This window comes from Phascolarctos cinereus, unplaced genomic scaffold (assembly GCF_003287225.1).
Source record: "Phascolarctos cinereus isolate Bilbo 61053 unplaced genomic scaffold, phaCin_HiC Scaffold_4;HRSCAF=312, whole genome shotgun sequence".
NCBI lineage: Eukaryota > Metazoa > Chordata > Mammalia > Diprotodontia > Phascolarctidae > Phascolarctos > Phascolarctos cinereus.
Genome location: NW_027555847.1, coordinates 301,768,191 through 301,787,901, shown reverse-complemented (window position 1 = coordinate 301,787,901; position 19,711 = coordinate 301,768,191). Strand labels below are relative to the sequence as shown.

The following is a 19,711-nucleotide window of genomic DNA, read 5'->3' as shown; positions in this document are numbered from 1 at the left end:
GCTCTAAGCAGTTCGAGTCTGTAAGAGCAATCCCACGTTTTCCAGGTTGCCTGAGCAATTTGAGTCTGTAAGGCATGGGGAAAATGAAAGCTCAGGGTGGCAAGGACCAGGATCCTTTACCAAATATTCCGGATAACAGCCCTTTAGGATCTAAGCTTAGTGACTGGGATGAACTTCCAAAGTATATAGGGAAAGATAAAAAGAAAATGATTAAATATGATTTGATAATTTGAGGATTCTACAGCAATTTGTTGTATGTCATTTTGTGTTCCTGTTTGTGTCTGTGGTGTGAACGAGTGTTAACAGTGTTTGACAGTAAAAGATTTGGAAACTTCTGGGGGGAAAAAAAATTTCTCTCTCTCTGTGCACTCTAATTCTGGCCAAAATTTTGAGCATGGAGGGAAAGAGAAAAAGGGAACCTTTTCCCCCTCAGATGAAAAAGAAAGGCAGATTGAACAGCACCTAATCTTTTCTGCCTCCATAAAAGAGAAAAGTTTTTGTGTACCAGAACACAAACAAAAGGTAATTTATGGGTAGCCTGGGTCTGTGCTGAAGGCTGTGGCTTGTTGGGGATGACTGGATTCAGCTGCTGCCGAGACTATGATGTTTCCCTATGAGCCCCAACTCATTCAAATTGGTAAAAATGTGACTTTTTAATTTCAGAACTTGTTACACTGTTTGGCACTAAGGTAAACTGGGAAAATGTAAGGATCTGAAATTTGTTACCTCAGTTAATTTCACATGATTGGAAGGTGCCTAACACAATGCCTGGTAGAGGGCAGACACTCAATTGTCTCCCTTCAGATAGTCTTGGTGAGTATAATTTGGGTGGGAGTCTTAAGTCCCCCACCCTTGGACAAGGATATCCTCTGAATAGCTTTAGATAGTTTAAGTAAGTTGAGAAGGTGTGAAGAAGTGGTATGTTTTAAAAGTAGAAGGATGGAAAAATAAAATCCTTTTTTTTTCTTAGCCTAATTTAAAACCCAATAGATAAAGTTATGGAGAAATGGAAGGAATTATGTCTACCCACCTTTCAGGCTAGATCTGTGGGTGGGTTCTATTAAATCTAATATGGATACTGGCTATGATAAAGATATTGGTTACTGTGAGTTATGATTATTACTGTTCAATTAATTATCAAACTTCAGAGGTGTCTACCTGGAAGGAAAGCTGATCATACTTAGTCAGCATTGATTCAGATTCCTTAGGCTTGCTTTTTTTCTTCCCAGGCCAAAAAGAAGTAGTTAGAATACTGGCCCAGCACATTTTAAACTGACCTGATTACAATAGGTGATTCCAAACTGTTTGTAAAACTTTCGAAAGAAAATGTGGACATGAATGGGGAACTGAAATACTGAAGAAAATATATGAACTTGTGGATAATATTCCTTTACAAAGGGTCAAGGTTATTGAACTTAGAAATGTGTATTTGTAGAATTTTAAGAGCACATACTGCTATTTGGCATTAAGAAATCTATTAACTATATGGCCCCAAGAAAGTTCTATTTACTTTAGCTTACTGTTCAGTAAGGGGATGGTGGTGGAATTCATTCCCAGGGATATTACGAAGATCACATGATTGTAAAGGTGCTTGGCACAATGCTTAGCATAAAACAAACGCTATCTGAATGTAAACTGTTTTAAGTTAAATATAATTGCTTCATACTTGTTAACTTTATGTGGATTTTCTTTGATGTGAAGTTTATGTCAATGGTGATGAGATGATTCTCTGTGTAAGGCAATTAGGGAACATATCCGATTCAAGTAAAGCCACCAGAGTGGTAATTAATTGGTTTTGGTTTTAAAGTTTAAATAGATGATAGTTGTTTTATGGTATTGTTGTATTTCTAGAATTTTCCTTTATTGCATAATTTGGTAAGCAACTGTATCATGTGTTGTCAGAAAAGCAATTTCTCTTATAATCTAAATGTTGTTAGGTTAAGAATTGTACTGTAAAATGGGGAAAAAAAATTTTTTTTTTAACCCAGGCCTTCTTTAGGCTAACAACTGGGTTTGTTGGGGGATGGGCAGTATGAGCCAGGCTCTTAAGGCAGGGACTAGTGGTCTTGGGGAAATCTAGGCCTTGAAGAACCTTGATTGCGAGTGGCCCCAGGAGACTGTTGGACCTGGTAAAGGGTTCTAGAAAGAAAGATTTTTTTTATTGGGTTTGTTTTAAGTTTTTAATATACTGCTTACATATTTCTGAATTTTCTTATGTGATGCAATTGTATTAGTTATGTTGCTAGAAGGGCAATTTCTTTTATAATCTAGAATATTAAATTAATTGTGCCTTCAAAAAAAAGAGAAAAAGGAATGAATTTGGCTGTTGGGCCATTCTATATGATCCTGTTTTGTAACATTTTCCTTTTAAGTATTGTAATTTAAGAAATCATAAAACTTCCAAATTTTGTCTTTATTCAAAGAGAATTTTCAGTTAGAATTGTTTTGCTATCATTTATGAAATTTGTGAGATTGTTAACTAAGTTATTTGGGATTACCGTTTTCATGCTAAAACCTAAAAGGGTTAATTAATTACTGTATGTAGAAAGAACAGGAGAGTGTAAAGCCTTATCAGGTTGGTTCAAGGGCACCAGTTATCAGCCCTCTCTGAGGGCCATGTCAATTCTCCTCATTTCGTAAACTTGCCAAGGCCCCTGGAAATTATCTGCATGGGCAAGGTCATCTGCCCTGAGAAAAGAACTTGTTAGGATTATGCAGTTCCTAGACAATGAAGTTAGCTTGCTGAGAATTTGCAAGTGTATAGAAATGATTTCCAATGATTGTCTTTTACACCAGGACAAGTTTAAATTTGAGAAGGAAAAATGTTAAGTGAAATCTCTTATGTATGTGAGTCCTGGTAAATATTTATTCCTTATTGCAACTCCATGAGAGTAGAATTAATTGTATCTGGCTTTAAGCTGTGATTACTGAGACTTGCTGTTTGAGGTAAAAGGCTCTTGGGACTATAACTAATTTCGTTTTGAGTTTGAATATGGGTATAGTTGTCTACTTAAATCAGTATCTTAGAGAAATGCCACAAGCTACCCAGAATAGGTGGAGGTCTGCATCTGGGAAAAAGCCGAGGGGACAATCTTAGCCTCAATCTAGGATGGGATCCTCCTGGCTCAGTTTCCCCATTGTATTCCTTTGGAAAGGAATGCTTCCCACCTGACTATTCCTGAGTCTGGCTATGAGGAGAAACAGATACTGCATGATCGGAGAACTGTGACTCTTATCTGCATTTAAACAAAGTTAAGGATATTTTATCCTGTTATATTTTGATATGTCACATGTCCCTGCTCTTTTTCCTTCTATAGTAAGATTCTATGATTAGAGCAAGTAGTCAGTACAAGGTATGAGCTCTTTTGTGTTATCTTACTGGGAAATCTAATGATATTTTTATTTAGAACTAGAACCTGTGCAGAAATTTACGCAAACTGCTTAAGACTCACCTTAAGATGTTCTGTTTGTTTAAAAGAATTCTAAGAGCAGTAGTATTTTTCATGTAATCAGTCTCTTACTGTTACCAATGTGAGATTCTATTGTAACACCTTTTGACCAAAGAACTTTGTGATATATAGGGATTCTGTGATAACTAGGAATTTAGTTTCTTGATAATACTCTGGAATTTGTGCTAAGGACTTTTGCACCAATTTAGTAAGATTTTATGAACAAGAGTGGAAATGCATACAAGCTATTTAGGGCGCACTTTGGAGATGTTTCTTAGGCAATGTGAGATTACAGTCATATCTTAAACTGATTGTTGGAACTTGCTGGGACTACTGACTGACTGTTTCTGAGTCTAACTCCAGGTGTAAATATCAAGGAAGGCTGTCTGAGCCACTGATCCATGATGCCAGCAGCCCTGAGAGGGGCAAGTATGAACTGCAGGTATGATTTCATGGGAAGGTTGAGACGGCAACTGTTCCGCATGTGCTGAGGTGGGACCCTCTTGACTTGATTCCTTAACTGAAACCTGGCAGACTTTAAGTCTGGCTCAATGCAGTTTGCAGTTTGACATAATACTCTGCCTGGAGTTGACAGGAAGTTGGGGGAAATATTGTTCCCTTACTATAAGTCTCTAATCTCTTAGTGGCAAGTTTCTATAATCAGAAGGTTTTGTAAGTACAGTAACAAATTTACTAAAATAATTGATCATGGCACATCTTAGATTACTATAGAATTGGGACTAATGTTCCTGTGTGTGTTCCCATATGAGTTAAGGTCGTTTAATTCTTGGTAATGGTACGGAGACAATTAGGTCAGGGGTTTGTGAAAAGGTTATTTTGTTGTTTGGTTAATATGATACTTGTCTAAAGTTTTGTTACAATTAATAATGTCAAAAGAAGAATGGCTTGTGGTTTATTTTGTAAATGCCATCAAAGAAACATGGCATGACTAAAAGTTTAAGATTTTATATGTACTGTGTTAAAAATTGACTATTTAATATATTTATGTATGTACTAGAGCCTGTTATTAACCCCTTAGTGAAATCTCATCCTCCTGGTGAGGAAATTAATAATGGATTAATGTAAAGTATAAGACACTGGGCTCTGAGGTGAATTTCTTAAACATGACAATTGACCATGGTTCCAATTTTGAGTTTGTAAAAATGATCAGGGTTATAAGGATTAGAAATGGTAACTTAAAATTGTGTTAAGGTCACTTAAAGGAGAATGGACAGAAAACTGGTTCCTACAAGAAGAAGATGCTGAGACGCTGTGCTGGAGATGGCTGGAACAAATACTAAGGGCCAGAGGACTTCACTGAGGATACTCCCTGCCAGACAGCTGTATAGGAAAAGGTTTTTTGAATCTTAAAGGGACAACTGCATTATTGTTTTCTTTTGGGTCTCTGTATCTGCATTTATAAAGGGACTGCCCCATTGATTTGTCAACGCATAGATTGATCCTTCCTGTATTTACTTAAAAGGTGTGATGGTAAGAGAGAGAAGAAAAAGAGCTGAGAAGAATTTGAGTTCAGATTTAATAGAATCCTAAGGCTAGATGTTTGAATTGCTCTCTTTGTGTCCCTCCCGGGGCCAATGTGTTTAGAGTTAAAAAAAATAAGTAATATTAATAATAATGATGATGATTATTATAAAAAATTATTATGTGATTGTAAAATGCTTAATACAACAGCATATGTAAAAATGCGGGACTATTATTATTTAATGTAATTGTTAAAGGTACCAAGAGTGCCAAGTGTTAAAGTTACCATAAGAATGATAATTTCTATATGTGATAATATGGAAATGCAATTGATGTTATCTTAAGTTTATTGTTAGTATTACAAGTTATTACTGTTTCTAAATTGTATTGTATTTCTAAAACTCTTAGATTGCAAAATTTGAGGGGAATTATTATCCCACTCTCGGTATGTCTCCCCTGTATGCAGGACCCCCTGTCCCACCTGGTTAAGACAGAAGGGAAAGGAGAAATTAAGCTGATGGTTCTGAAGAGTCAGAGCCGCGTGCCAGTCAGAGACCACCCTGATGGTTTATTAAGGTTTAGTGGGTGTGAGAAGGCTTCAAATTGTAAAAGAGAGGGGAAGTTATGAGAGATGATCTCTCAGAAGTGAAGCCTCCTCAAAGGGTCATTAGTTCTTGTTAATGGTGCTGGTATTGTTGCTTTTGAGTGGTACATGTGTACCAACACTAAGTGAAGACCCCTCAGAATACAAGACCCCCTCCCCTAGCCTTCTCCCTCCCCTACTCTTAGATAGTGTTAGCAGAAATTCCTGAGCCATAAGAGCATTCCACCTATCTCATCCTCTAGCCAGTTATATGACCTTGGGTAAAAGGCTGCCGAAACTGTGAGGCCCTGAAAAGGGGAACATGCTAACATAATTTCTATACCTCTTTGTTCTCTCTGTTACTGGGGTAGTTTTTACACGAATAGATTGTACACCTGAGGCTCAGCCAATGAGCCGATGGGAAGGGGGTTAGGGTGGGCTGCTGCTTTAGGGTCTATATAATCTTGCCTTAAACAAAGAGCACTCGCACACTTGGGCAGCTTAGGCAGCACAAGGGTGCCCTTTCTCGAGAAAGTCGATAAAAGAGATTTCTCCTTTTTGCAAACTTCTGTCAAGACTCTGGTTTTAATTTGGGTAGGTGGTCTCTGTCTCACACAAGTACAAATTAAAAAACTCAACCATAATTCCAGAATCATATTGTTTATAACTAAAATTCTGTAAGCACTGTTGGTGGTCTAAAAGTTTTCCTTTAAAAATAATTCATGTCTCCCAAAAACAAGCTGTATGACCCTGGTAAGTACCTTAAGTGCTCAGTGCTGCACGCAGCTTTCTATAGTATAAGCTGCAGAAAGTTGCTGATTTGAATTGGTCAAGAACTAAACTCTCCTGGCTGGACCGGAGGAAAGGACAACTGAACCAATCAAATAATAATAGTAAAAATTTCTCATAAACGAGGGGGGGAAAGGTGATAGAAGTTGAAGTGGTAAATGGGCCAGACTAAGATGAAACTACCAGAAAACAGAAATTCCTTATTAACTCTTGTGGAATATGATTAGATTACTTTTTAAACATCTATCACCACCAGGTCTCAGCTGGTGGCTTTCATTCCACAAGGGAATAGAGGCTGTTTCAAGAGAGCAGCATTATCAAAAAGTCACTAACACAATCAGAAAAGAAGCCGTGAGGTCTACAGGGGAAGACAAAAACAACAATGCACAAAGCAAGTTTTAGTATATACATTATTAAAAACAAAACCAAACCCACAGTTGTCCAGAGTTGTAAGGAACATAAGTAATCCTCTAGACCAAAGGTATCCAAACTTACAGCCCACAGGAGGACTCTTGAATTACACTGAAACGAAATTGTAGAAATACACAACAAAATAAAATAACAATACACAGCTAATAATAATTTGCGGTTTCCTAAGTCAATATGTAGCCCATAGGGAACCCACTTCTATTGAAGTTTGACACCGCTGCTCTAGACAAACTTTTCATGAAAAAGAACGTGGACTGTGTGCCCTTACCGCAATGTATGCAACCTTCCAAGGAGCTTATTCAATTTTGAGATAATTTTTCCTAACACCTCAAACCTAAATTGACCTCTGTAACTTCCAACTACTGCTCCCACTTCTGCCTAATGGGGTTAAACAAAACATATCTAATGGCTCTTTCACAATCCAGCTTTTCTGAATAAAGCTGTCATGTCAGTCGGCTTTTATCTAGGCTCCATACAGTCAATTCCTTCAACCAATTTTTACATGACAAAGATTCAAGAACCTTCATTGTTGTCGTTTTCCTCTTCTCAACAACTGGACTATGGACACTAGCTTATCTACGTTCTTCCTAAACTGTTAACACCTAGACAATAATGTTTTTACATTACTTATTTTTGATGGTTTTTTGTTATTAAAAATAGCTTCCACTTGAGCTATTCCCCTTTCAAGTTCTTTAAAACATTTCTCAGCACTGAAGAATTTTTCTCAATTTTTTTTTCCTTTTACCTAGCAACAACATTCAAAAATACATTATATTCACAATGCTTTCAAAGTATCACTGCAATCACAAGATGTGGAGCTGGAAAAATGGAAATGCCATGGAGCGATGATTCTTAACCTGGGGTCCATGAACTTGCTTTTAAAAATATTTTTAAAACTGTATTTCAATTTCACTATAAATTGGTTTTCTCTGTAATAACATATATTTTATTTTATGGACTTAAATACATTGTGAGAAGGGGTCTTTGGGTTTTCACCAAACTGCCAAGAGTCCATGACACAAACAAAAGTTAAGAACTCTTGTCCTAGAGTGAACTCTAATCTAAGACCTTCATCTCAGAGGTTAAAAAAGTGAAAACTAGAAAGATTAAATGACTTTCCCAAAGTCACAAAGGTGGTAAATAAAAGCCAGAATTCGAGCCCTTGGCTCTTCATTCCAATTCCAGACCTCTTCCTATTCTAGTACATTGCTTTCATATGAGCTAACCAAAAGAAAAAAAAGTCATTAGGGCATTTGGTCTTTACTTTATATTAACAATATTAATATTATTAGCTAATGAAAGCAAAACAAATTTCTCCTTCACCAGAAATTTAGGTACTGCTCTCTCTCAGATCTTCTGCATTCACTATGTAAAAACCAGAACACTACAAAGTAGATAGTGAAATATAAAAACAAAGGCATTGAGAGTTGGCTAAAATGAAACAAATATTCCTGGAAAGAATTTAAGCGGCACCAATGATTCAATACCACTTTTGGTAGCGAATGCAATTTTAAATAATACAACTCATCTACTTTATAACAAGGTCATACTTTAATAGCCAATAAAGTGCTACAATGTTACAAAGTACTTTCCCCACTTCACTGTGAGAGAGGTGGGCAAGTTTTTATTGTAATCATTCAGATACAAAAACTAAGCCTCAGAAAAGTTAAATGATTTACTCAAGAGTTCAAGATTCAAGTACTGATCACCTAATTCCAATCTGCTCCACTGATTCTGTAGTACAAATTTAGGAACTGTGATACTATACACATATCAAAAGCAAAGACTTACATACCTCAAACTATAAAGAAAATTCAGGAATACTGAAAAGGAAATTCAGTGACCTGGATTTTCAGAACCTTTTTTTTCCTAGTAAAAAGAGCAAACCCAATAGGCAAAAATTCAAGGTAATATATTTTATCACATAAAATATATAACAGATGAAGATAAAGAAAGGCCACCAAGGACAAAATATCAGTGAAAGAAAAACTGTAGTTTTCACAGACTATATTTAATGAGTTAGCAGTCATGTCTGCTCTTGTTAAAAAATACTAAAGAGCTGTCAAAACACAAATACACACAGAAGTTATCAGTACAAGATGGAGGCAGTACAGTTTGATCTGAAGAGTCCAAAACTTCATTATTGTATTAAGTCTAATTTTATCTGTAGAATAAAAATATATAAATTCAGACCCAAATACTTTGGAATTTGTTATAATTTATAAATTTGTATGTCTAAAGTTTCCCTTTATAGGTTCTATGAGAAAAGGATAATCTAAGTAATTAATTATGCAAATAAGATCATAGCACAAATGTTAAGCACTCATAAAAAAAAATTTACAATTATTACCCAACCATACAATCAATATGCCAATTACAAATGACCCAAAACTATTAAAATAGGTCATGCAGGTTTAAAAAAAAAACTTTGTCATGATACTACTGATTGTTAAAAATCTGAATTTTAAAATTTCTAATTTAAACTACCTTCCCCTTTTTCTACTAGACTGAATTAGTGAGGTTCTGCAATATTTTAAAATAGATGTGAGGGGAAAAATAGCTGGAGAGAATACAAATTAGTCAAGATGATTAAGATTTAGAAAACAGGCCTGATCTATAAGGAAACATTTAAGGAAATAAAGGCTTACCTATCTAAAAGTACATGAAATTATCATGAGGAAGGTGGTGTTCAGTTATTCTCTACCTCCACAAAAGCCCCAAACATAAGAAAATGGATAAAAAATACATCAGAGAGTATGCTGGGGCAGGTAGGTGGCACAGTGGATAGAGCACTGGCACTGGATTAAGGAGGACCTAAGTTCAAATGTGGCCTTAGACACCTAACACTCACTAGCTCTGTGACCCTGGGCAAGTCACTTAACCCCAACTGCCTCACACACAAAAAAAAAGAGTATGGTAACTTCACAAAGAGGAAAAACTATGGGAAATGTTACAGACAAATAAGTGGCAACTTTGATTACGAAATCATGGTATAAATAAATAATCATTTATTAAGTACCTACTGTATTCAAGACACTGTGTCTAAGGGTTAGGAAAAGAAAAAAAAATAAAAGCCTCTGCCCTCAAGGAGCTTACATTCTATATAGAAAACAACATGTACACATATAAACTTAAGTACCATAAAGTAATCCCTATTCTTACCCCATCCTTTCAAAGTCAAACATTTTGGAGCTCTTTTCAGCAAAACATATCGCAAACTCTAAGTAGAAGATAACTGCCATTAACTGGTACAAGTGATCATTATTAGTGAGGGATATGTTCCAATATGTTTCTCTAGTAGTAGAAAGATGGGTTTGTGTTTGATTCAAACAACCTCACTTTTGTCCACTATGACCAACAATGTGAGTTTTCAAGGAATCTAATAAAAATTAAGGACAATATTTGTGTCTATGGAATACACCAAAGTTAAGCGGTTCACATGGGAATTAAATCTATTACCTTGACCTTATCAGCTTTTCAATTTAACCAAATAACAACATGGAAAATTAATAAAAATGTAATTTTTTGATTTTCTTTTCTAGCCTTTTCTTAAAATTATGACTACGAATTGATACTCATTTTCTGAAGTTAACTCTGTTGTTAAACTGAATTTATTTTTAAGTCACTATCAAATCAGTTTATTCTTGACTTACCTGCCATTACAGAGAAGCCAACGAGCAAGAGAATAGTGAGGTAAGATCTTCTGCATGACACTGGCCATCACCATGGTAACAACCAGTTGTATACCTATCACACCCTGTGGAAAGACAAATTCAGTTAATATATCAATGCTCAATTAGGAAAGGCAATGTAGAGATATGTTGGGTTTCCTTGAGTGAACCTCACATATGCCCTAAATGATGTTTTAAAAAATATTTTATAGTAAAGTTCTATTTATTATTTCAAAAGTAAATGTTTAAAGATTTAAGGTTCTCCTTTATTATCCTCCACAAGAAGTTGTCAAAGGACCATATCCAGGTATATGAAATAGTCAAGGGGAACCTAAATATAAGAAATGATTTATATGTACATTCAGAAATTGCATGTTCACAGAAATTTTTCTGCATGAGTTAAATTTCCTTATTTTTACCCTGAAGGCATATATACATAAATAGACAGACAGACAGACAGATAAGATAGATAGATAGATAGATAGATATAGATATAGATACATAATAGTATTTTCTTGTCTCAACTTATATTCTTTTTAACTCAGTAAGGATAGCAAACTTGTCCAAAATGACATGACAACCCAGTGACCCCTGTTCTTCTGGAATATACAATGTATCAATTCTAGCTAGTAACCAAATAAGAGATCTGAGAGCTACTGGATAAAAGACACACTGTCCCCAAACCCTGATGCCACCTTCAATACACACAATACTAGAAGCCCAATTACTATACAATGAAATTCTATATAATGTTAGCCCTTGGTAAAGTAGGCTAAAGCCAAAGAAGTAGCAAAATAACCACATTATGAAATTAAATTTCACCTATGCAGCAATCATACCATAATCAATACTATAATAATGCAAGCACAGAATTCAAGGGAAGTTTTTGTATAAATTTCAAAATGAACATAAAGAACCTCTGGCTATAGATAATTTTTAGAAGGTGACTTTTGTAGAAAATTTTAAATATGTCTTCTGCTAGCTATTGAATTTCTTTATACCCCTAGTATATCGTATCAAAAAAACAAGGTTGTAATGGTGGCCAAACACACACACAGAACTTATTTGACTTTGTTGTCCTAGTGACACATAATATGTACAGTTAATTTGGAGGAGCACAAAAACAACTGGATGACCATGTGACTGATAAGTTGGCTTCTTACTCGTTCAATATAAATCATTTAACATGCCTAATAAGGTTCTATAAAAATAAACCCATATAAATCAGCATTTCTATATATTACCAACAAAATCCAGCAGGAAGATATAGAAAGTCGATTTAAAATAACTGTAGATAATATAAAATACTTGGGAGTCTACCTGCCAAGACAAACTCAGGAACTACACAAACATAACTACAAAATATTTGTGAGGGGGCAGCTAGGTGGCGCAGTGGATACAGCACCGCCCCTGGATTCAGGAGGACTTGAGTTCAAATCCGGCCTCAGACACATAACACTTACTAGCTATGTGACCCTGGGCAAGTCACTTAACCCCACTGCCTAGCCAAAAACAAAAAACAAACAAACAAACAAAATATTTGTGAGACAAATAAAGACAGATGTAAACAACTGGAGAAACATTACTTGCTTATGGACAGGCCAAATCTGTACAATAAAAATCATAATTTTACCTAAATTAATTTATTCAGTGCCATACCAATCAAATCACCAGGAAGGTAGCCTAGCAGTATTAGATTTCAAACTATATTACAAAGTGGCAATCATCAAAACAATTTGGTACTGGTTAAGAAACAGATTAGTGGAACAGATTAGGTATACAATATACAGTAGTAAATGACCACAGTAATCTAGTGTTTGAAAACCCACAGATCCAAGCTTTTGGCATAAGAACTGAATATGTGACAAAAACTGCTGGGAAAACCGGGAAGCAGTTTCACCAAAATTAGGTACACAGCAACATCTAATATCAAATACCATTATTAAAATCAAAATGGGTACATGACTTAGAAATAAAGGGTGATATAAGCAACTTAGAGGAACATGGGAAAATTTACCTCTCAGATCTATGGATAGGATAAGAGCTTATGACCAAACAAAAGACAAGATCAAAAGAAGTAATATAGCTAGTATGATTAAATTAAGTTAAAAAGGTTTTGTATAAACAAAACCAATGCTGCCAAAATTAGAAGGAAAACAGCAAACTGGGGGAAAATTTTATAGCAAGTTTCTCTGACAAAGGCCTCATTTCTCAAATACATAAGAAAATGAACCAAATTTAAAAATATGAGCCATTCCCCAACTGATAAAAAGTCAAAGTATGTACAACAGGCTATTTTCAGAAGAAAAAATCAAAGCTTTATAAATACCCATATAAAAATCTTCCAAATCATTACTGATAAGAAAAATTAAAATTAGGACAACTCTGAGATCTCTCATCTATCAGCTTGGCTCACACAATAGAAAAGGAAAACGACAAATGCTGGAAGGGAAAAATAGGGACACCAATGCACTGCTAGTGGAGTTATGAACTGGTCCATCCACTCTGGAGAACAATTTGGAACTATGCCCAAAGGACTGCAAAATTGTGCATACCCTTTGACTCACCAATACTACAACTGGATCTGTATCCTAAAGAGATAAGAAGAAAAAGGGAAAGTACCAACAGGTAGGAAAAGAATTAGAAATTTAGGGAATGCTCATTAATTGGGGAATACCCAAATAAGTTGTAGTATATGATTGCTATGGAATACTACTGTGCTCCATAAGACATGAGGAGCAGGATGGTTTCAGAAAAAGCTGGGAAGACTTCTATGAATTGATGCAAAGGGGAGTGAGCAGAACATGAAGAACATTATACACAGTAACAGCAATGTTATAATCATGATCAACTGTTAGATACTCTAATCAAGAAAATAATCCAAGACAATTCCAAAGGAGTAACAATGAAAAATGTTATCTACATCCAGAGAACTGATGATACTTTTTCCCTTTACTTGTATAACTGATATTGCCTTCTCAGTATGTGTAGGAAAAGCTGGAGGTAGAGAACTTGAAACTCAAAATTTTAAAAAGTGTATGTTAAAGTATAATTATATCAAACAGGAAACAAAGCAAAAGCAGAAGCAGAAACCAGAAGGAAAAAAAAATCCTCTAATCCAGTGTTTGTTAAACCAAAGAACACAAATTACTGGCAGTAACACTCCTTTTCTGACAAGAACTGTTAATTAGAAAGGAGTTTGGCAGAAATCAGGTTTAGATCAACAACTTATACCATGGACTCCAACAAGTTCCAAATGGATACCCAACTTGAAGAGAAAAGGTCACAATATACATATAGAAAAGTTGAGGAACTTACCATAACTATGACCATGAGGGATGAAGGAGTAGGTAGGGAATCATGTTTAGCTAAATAAAGGACAGACAATATCATAAAATACAAAAGAGAATATTTTGATGAACAATATTAAAAGCTTTTGCATAAATCAAATGAATGCTGAAAAACTAAGAGAAACTATAGAGGGGAAAATATTTGTACCAAATATGACTGACACAAATCTACTATCTAAAATACACAGAAAAATAACACAGATATAATATATTGTTACGGTTCAGGCCAGAGTCAGGACAGTCTTCCAGCTTATACTCAGGAACAAGAAAAAAAAAAAAGGCAATGAGACTGGATCTTCTATTCTTTCCTAGTACCCAGAAAATCCAAAATAGAGCTGAACACCACAGGCATTTAGTAAATGCCTGCTGAAAGACAGAAAATTAAATAAAATTCAAAAGCTGCCAGTTCATTATCTGCCTTACGAAACTTACCTTTTCCTAAGATTTTAGTCTTGGTAACTAGTATATTAACTTAAACAGCTAAACACTATTATATTATGCAACTTTGTATCATTATACTCTTTTGATGGTATTCTTCCTATCTCAAACTTAAATGGCTTCCTTCTAGTCTAGTGCCTATTAGTATTCACAGAACAGAGTGGGTGCTTAATAAATATCTAGTGAATTAGATTCTTTGCCAAACAGCAATTGTACCACTTCGTCAAAAGTGCCATTATAATTCCTTTATAAATTATCCTATGCAGAATATTTCCAAGGAAATAAGGCAATTCCAAAAGCATATGCATGACACTGTCCTCCATAATGAATACCTAAATTCTGAAGGTGCATAAAACAAAAATATCATAAAACCTGGTGAGATTCATGGAATCAAATGGTGAGCTGAGAGGATAAGGCTAAGAAGGACAGGCTTTCTGTTGAAGCTTTGGAAAGATAAGATAAAGAATAATGCTGTGAAAGGGTAAAAATACAGAGGCTTCCAATTAGAATTCCTTTCAACAGCATTTCTGATTGAGCCTTTGCTTGAACACTTCAAATGATGGAAAACTCACCACTTTAAAAGAAAGCCACCTGCACTGTGACAGAGAAAAAAACTTCCTGGGAAACAGACAGGTAGAACTGATGAAAGGCCTTGTGGACTTTAGTTCTGTCCCAAGTAGATAAAGAGTGCTAGAACTGAGTCCAAATTTAGCCTCTTGAAGTTTCTTTGTGACACCTAGGCAAGTCAATTAACATATTTGCTTCAGTTTCCTCATCTGTAAAATGGGATTAATAATTGCATTTACCTCTAAGGTTTGTTATAAGGATAAAACAAAATAATATTTATGAAGAGCTTAGCACAGGGCTTGGCACATTGTAAGCTATGTAAATGTTTATTCCCTCCCCCTTCCCATTTATAATTTTATAATTAAAAATAAATATATAATAAGAAAAATAAGAATTACCTAACAGAAAATCATTTTGTAGGAAATTTTGGACAAACTACATTTGAGAAATATTTATATCTAGCCATAACTTGTGTCTTGAACTCCAGAACCCCATCACCAACTCTATGCTAATATGTTCAACTGAATGAGCCATTGGCAACAAAATATTTCTGTTCCTCCCTGTCTCCTCAGGCAACCATCATTAAAAAAAAAAAGATAGAAAAAACTACCTCAGGAATTAGGTTCTCCCCTCATCGAAGGTCTCCAAACAAAGCCTGGTAGATGATGGAATAGAGAATCCTTTTTAGGCCTGGCTTAGACAAGACGTTTACTGAGGTGCTTCCAACCCTGAAATTCTGTGATTCTATGATCCTTCTAGTCAATAGGATTTCTGACCTCAGATTCCTTGATTCTTTCCCCTACCTCACTCCTCAATATCCAACTTCTTTTCATAGCTTTTCAATTCTACTGAAATACAGCTCTCACATCCTAATCCCATAGCTCTCACCCTAATTTAAGTCTTTATTACCCCTTGCTGGGCTCCCTGTAACAGTCTACTGATTGATCTCCCCAATTTCCACCTTGATCTCTTTCTAATCCAGATACGACCATATAATTCCCTTGCTCAGAAAAACTTTAGTGGCTCCTATTCATTTCTAAGATGAGTACAAACTCCTCAGTCAAAGACATAGATTTCTCCACAATCTGGCTCCAACCTAACTTTCCAAACTTACTTCAAAACAATACTCTATATTCCAGACAGACTGGCATATTGGATGTCTTCAGAACTTACTATTCCTGCTGTTATGCGTCCTTCCATCATGCAGCTACAAAAACTTCAATCTCTCCTTTCCATTCCCCATTACACAGGAATTGTAATCTCTTTTGTCTGCCTCTCAGAATTATCTTTTTTCAAGGTTCAACCCAGATGTTGCCTCCACAATGAAGCCTTTCCCTGATCCCCCCAAGCTGCTAATGTTTTCTTCCTAAATTAAATTACCTTTTATTTACTTCTCTGCATACATACCCTATCTCCTAATTGCATGTAAGTTAAGTTAGAGACTTTCATATTTGTCTTTGTAAGGCCTTGAACACAAAGGGCACTTAATAGATGTTTTCTGAAAATCACCAAATATATATGATATAGGAAATACATAACTCATTTTCATTTTTTCCCCTTATATAACTAGAAGCTGATGGAATTTTAGGCAAGTATTCTTAAAAGCATCAAGTTTTTCACCAATCTTTTTTTTTTCCTTCTATAAACTGTTCAATTTTTCTTAGGTAAAAAAGAAATCATTTTAGTAATTATTTCTAAACATGGCAGCAGTTTTCCCTAATTATATATTATTTCCTATAGCTCAAATGTCATAGAATTTCTATGATTTCTGAACTGATTCACTATATCACTACCAATTACATTACAGTTATTAGCTAATACAGTAAATTACTATAGGTCTTAATTTAAGAAATTTGTTATTTCAGAAATACTAAACTTTATTATTGCCATTTGCTATTTTTTAATTGCTACTTTCCATAGTTTATAGGTTTTTCATAAACTTAAGATATGATGACTGTTTTTCATTATGTTAAGGAATTGTGTTATGAAAATAACAAATCTATAAAACAAAAATTTTAATTATCATCTTTCATAAATGTAACCTTACATTTTTATATACTTTTCATGAAAATATTACGCTTTCAGCTGGGTAGAGATGTACTGAAGATTCTCAAGTCCATAAGAGCTGAAGCCTCAAACACTCACAACCATATGGGTCATTGACTCAAGTAGCCTTGATGATTTTAATAGCATCAAGACAATAACTTGTCTAAGGAGATGGTTTCTGTCTGGATTCTTTGCCCCTAGGCCTGGATTCTTTTGATAGCTGGGGCTAGGAAAAATTATTTATGAAATAGCTCATAAGTGCCCAAGAAGGGTGGCAAGTTAGGTTGCAACCTTTTCATAGCTATTAACCTGAGGCCATGAATAGCATGGAAAAGTTATTCAACTACGGACTTGAAGAATGATCATTTCAATTTTTGTCAGCAATTTGGTTTCCTGTGTAGGCTAAAAAATTCTTATACAAGAAGTAAATTTAAAGAAAATTCTCCAAATATTATAAAGCATTAAGTAACAAGACAAAATATTTGCTAATATCAGAAATAATTTACTAAAGTAAAACAAGCACTGAATCTGGAAAAAATAAAAATATCACAAAACTTTGAACACTGTGTCAACCTCAGTGGAGCTCTTATATTTCATTAAACTAGCTTTCCTGCTATTGGCAAACCAACTGAAACAAAGAATAGGTCTATTACCATTAGAAGGAATATCCACTTATACAGTTGGGACTTAAGAGACCACCTCAAACAGCTTCAATTATCATTTCCCTGAATAAATAAAGGGAAAAAAAGAAGGTTAATACTGTCCAATGGTCTTACTTTTTTAGTTTCGGTATTATTTGAATATTACTGTGACAGACACCTGGAAATGTTGAACAGACTTCTGGGTAAAATACTCAAAAGGCTTTCTACATCCCAGAACACACTTCATTTTCAGTAAATCTCAAGCCTAGAAATGAAATTGAGTTCAGGAAAGATTCTCACATTTCAATTTCTGACTTTTAAAATTACAACTATAGGCATAATGGTTAATCAACAAATGTTTATAAGGGCTTACTCAGTGTTGGTACCTGTACTAAGCTCTGGAGGTACAAAGAAAGGAAAAAAAAGAAGATAGTGGGAACAGTCCAGAGTCCAGGGAGAGTAAGGAAACTGAACACTTTGGCAGAAAGAGATCCCAGGGGACCTCTGTACTAACACTGAATGAAGGATCAGGGGCCATTTGGCAGCCAATTACCCAGTTCTGAGTCACAGTTCCAGGGGGGAATCTAACCTGTGGAAGGACTAGAGTGTAGACCAGAAGGGTAGTAAACAAACTTTTCCCTAGATCACACCATTCAGAAGCACCAAAAACTTAAAGGCTCCCAGACTGAGTGATGAAAGCAGCAGAAAGAGGACATATAAGACAAAGCTAAGGCATGTATACCCCTCACCAAGAGGTGAGCAAAACCCAACTCTAGTCTAACATAAAGTCCAAAGCTAAGAAGTAGTCTGGAAAAACAAGGAAATCACAAAACAAAAACAAACAAAACCTGAACATGAAAAACTCAACTGGGAAACTAAAGACGCACACAGAAAACAATAACTCGAAAATATCTACAGGGAAAGTTTCAAAGAAAAATGCAGATTGGATACAAGTCCAAAAAGAATTCTCAGAAGGGCTAAAGAGATTTATTTGTTTAAAAAAAAAGCAAAAAGATGATTTAAAAACTCAAATAAGAATACAACAGTGCTTGGGAAAAGAGACAACAGCTATGCAGAAGCTAGATCTCCTGACAGCCAGTTTAGTAGATGAAGGCAACACTAGGAATTCACCTGGATATTATAGATCTTCTCAGTAAAATAGTTAGTGAGGCATAGGAAGTAAAAACAGAAGGTAATATAAAACTTGTAGGGGCATAAGGTGAGAGGAGCAGTGTAATAACCATTGTGTTACCTAGGGATCAATTAGAGATGAACAACAAGATTATCAGTCAAAGTTCAATAGCATAAATGCCTAGTGAGCCAAATCTTCTCTCTTAAATAGGATTTGCCAAGTCAAAAAACATAGAAAATGATCTAGTATCACAGATTATGGATAGAAATGAGAAAGCACTAAGTTCCAGCTCTTCCAAGTTGGAAAGAGTGTGTGTGTGTGTGTGTGTGTGTGTGTGTGTATACACACATATATATGTGTGTGTATATATATATATATATGTATATGTATGTATGTGTGTATGTTTGTTATAGAGATAGATATGTATAGGGTGAGGGTGTGTGTGTGTGTGTGTGTGTGTGTGTGTGTGTGTGTGTGTATGTGTGTGTGCGTATGCTTCAGGCAAGGACCCTGCTTGTGTGTAACTGACATGAAATGGAAATAAAGGGGAATGAGAGAGTTAGGGGCAGGCAGTAGAGAGGAGGTAGTAGAAGGCAGAAAAGATAAATGCTTGTTAATTGAAAAAAAGTAAAATAAAAGTTACATTTTTTAAAAAAGAAATAAAGGAAAACAAAATCTATGTTATGTCCAAGGACTCATATCATGTGTTCTCAAGTACTTGTCCACAGTTTTGCAAAAGAATGAATGAGAAAATACTTCCTTCTTATAGATCTCTTTGAAGAAATAAAAAAAGATCATGCTAAAATAGTCTCAAAGAAGAAACTTTTCCATATAATGCAAAATAACTCCTAAACAGCATGTAACCAATCATTAAGGCCAGAGTTCCTCCTAAATTTCACAAAAGGGAAAAAGGCTCAAATATATTTAAAACAAAATTCATTCTAGATCATTCTTGACCTATTTGTGCAAATTATCCAAATCTTTAATTATTATTAGTTATTTGTTTTAATATTTTTTGTCATAGAGAGGTAACGTGGCACATGAATTGAGCACTGATGCTTCTAAGAGAATTAACAACCTAATGTAAACTCAACCTTAAAGACAAACAAGATCTTGAAGTAGGCCAAATGGGCC

At 35.0% G+C, this 19,711-nt stretch overlaps 1 protein-coding gene across 2 annotated transcripts in view; it reads right to left on the bottom strand.

The window, feature by feature from the left end:
• The window catches only part of TMEM161B (transmembrane protein 161B), a 109,705-nt gene that overhangs the window by 54,927 nt on the left and 35,067 nt on the right, over positions 1–19,711 (bottom strand). For both annotated transcript variants that reach the window (XM_021008104.2, XM_021008114.2), the window contains exon 2: positions 10,386–10,489. In XM_021008104.2, coding sequence (XP_020863763.1) covers positions 10,386–10,489 — 104 coding nt within the window. The remainder of the gene's footprint in view (positions 1–10,385; positions 10,490–19,711) is intronic.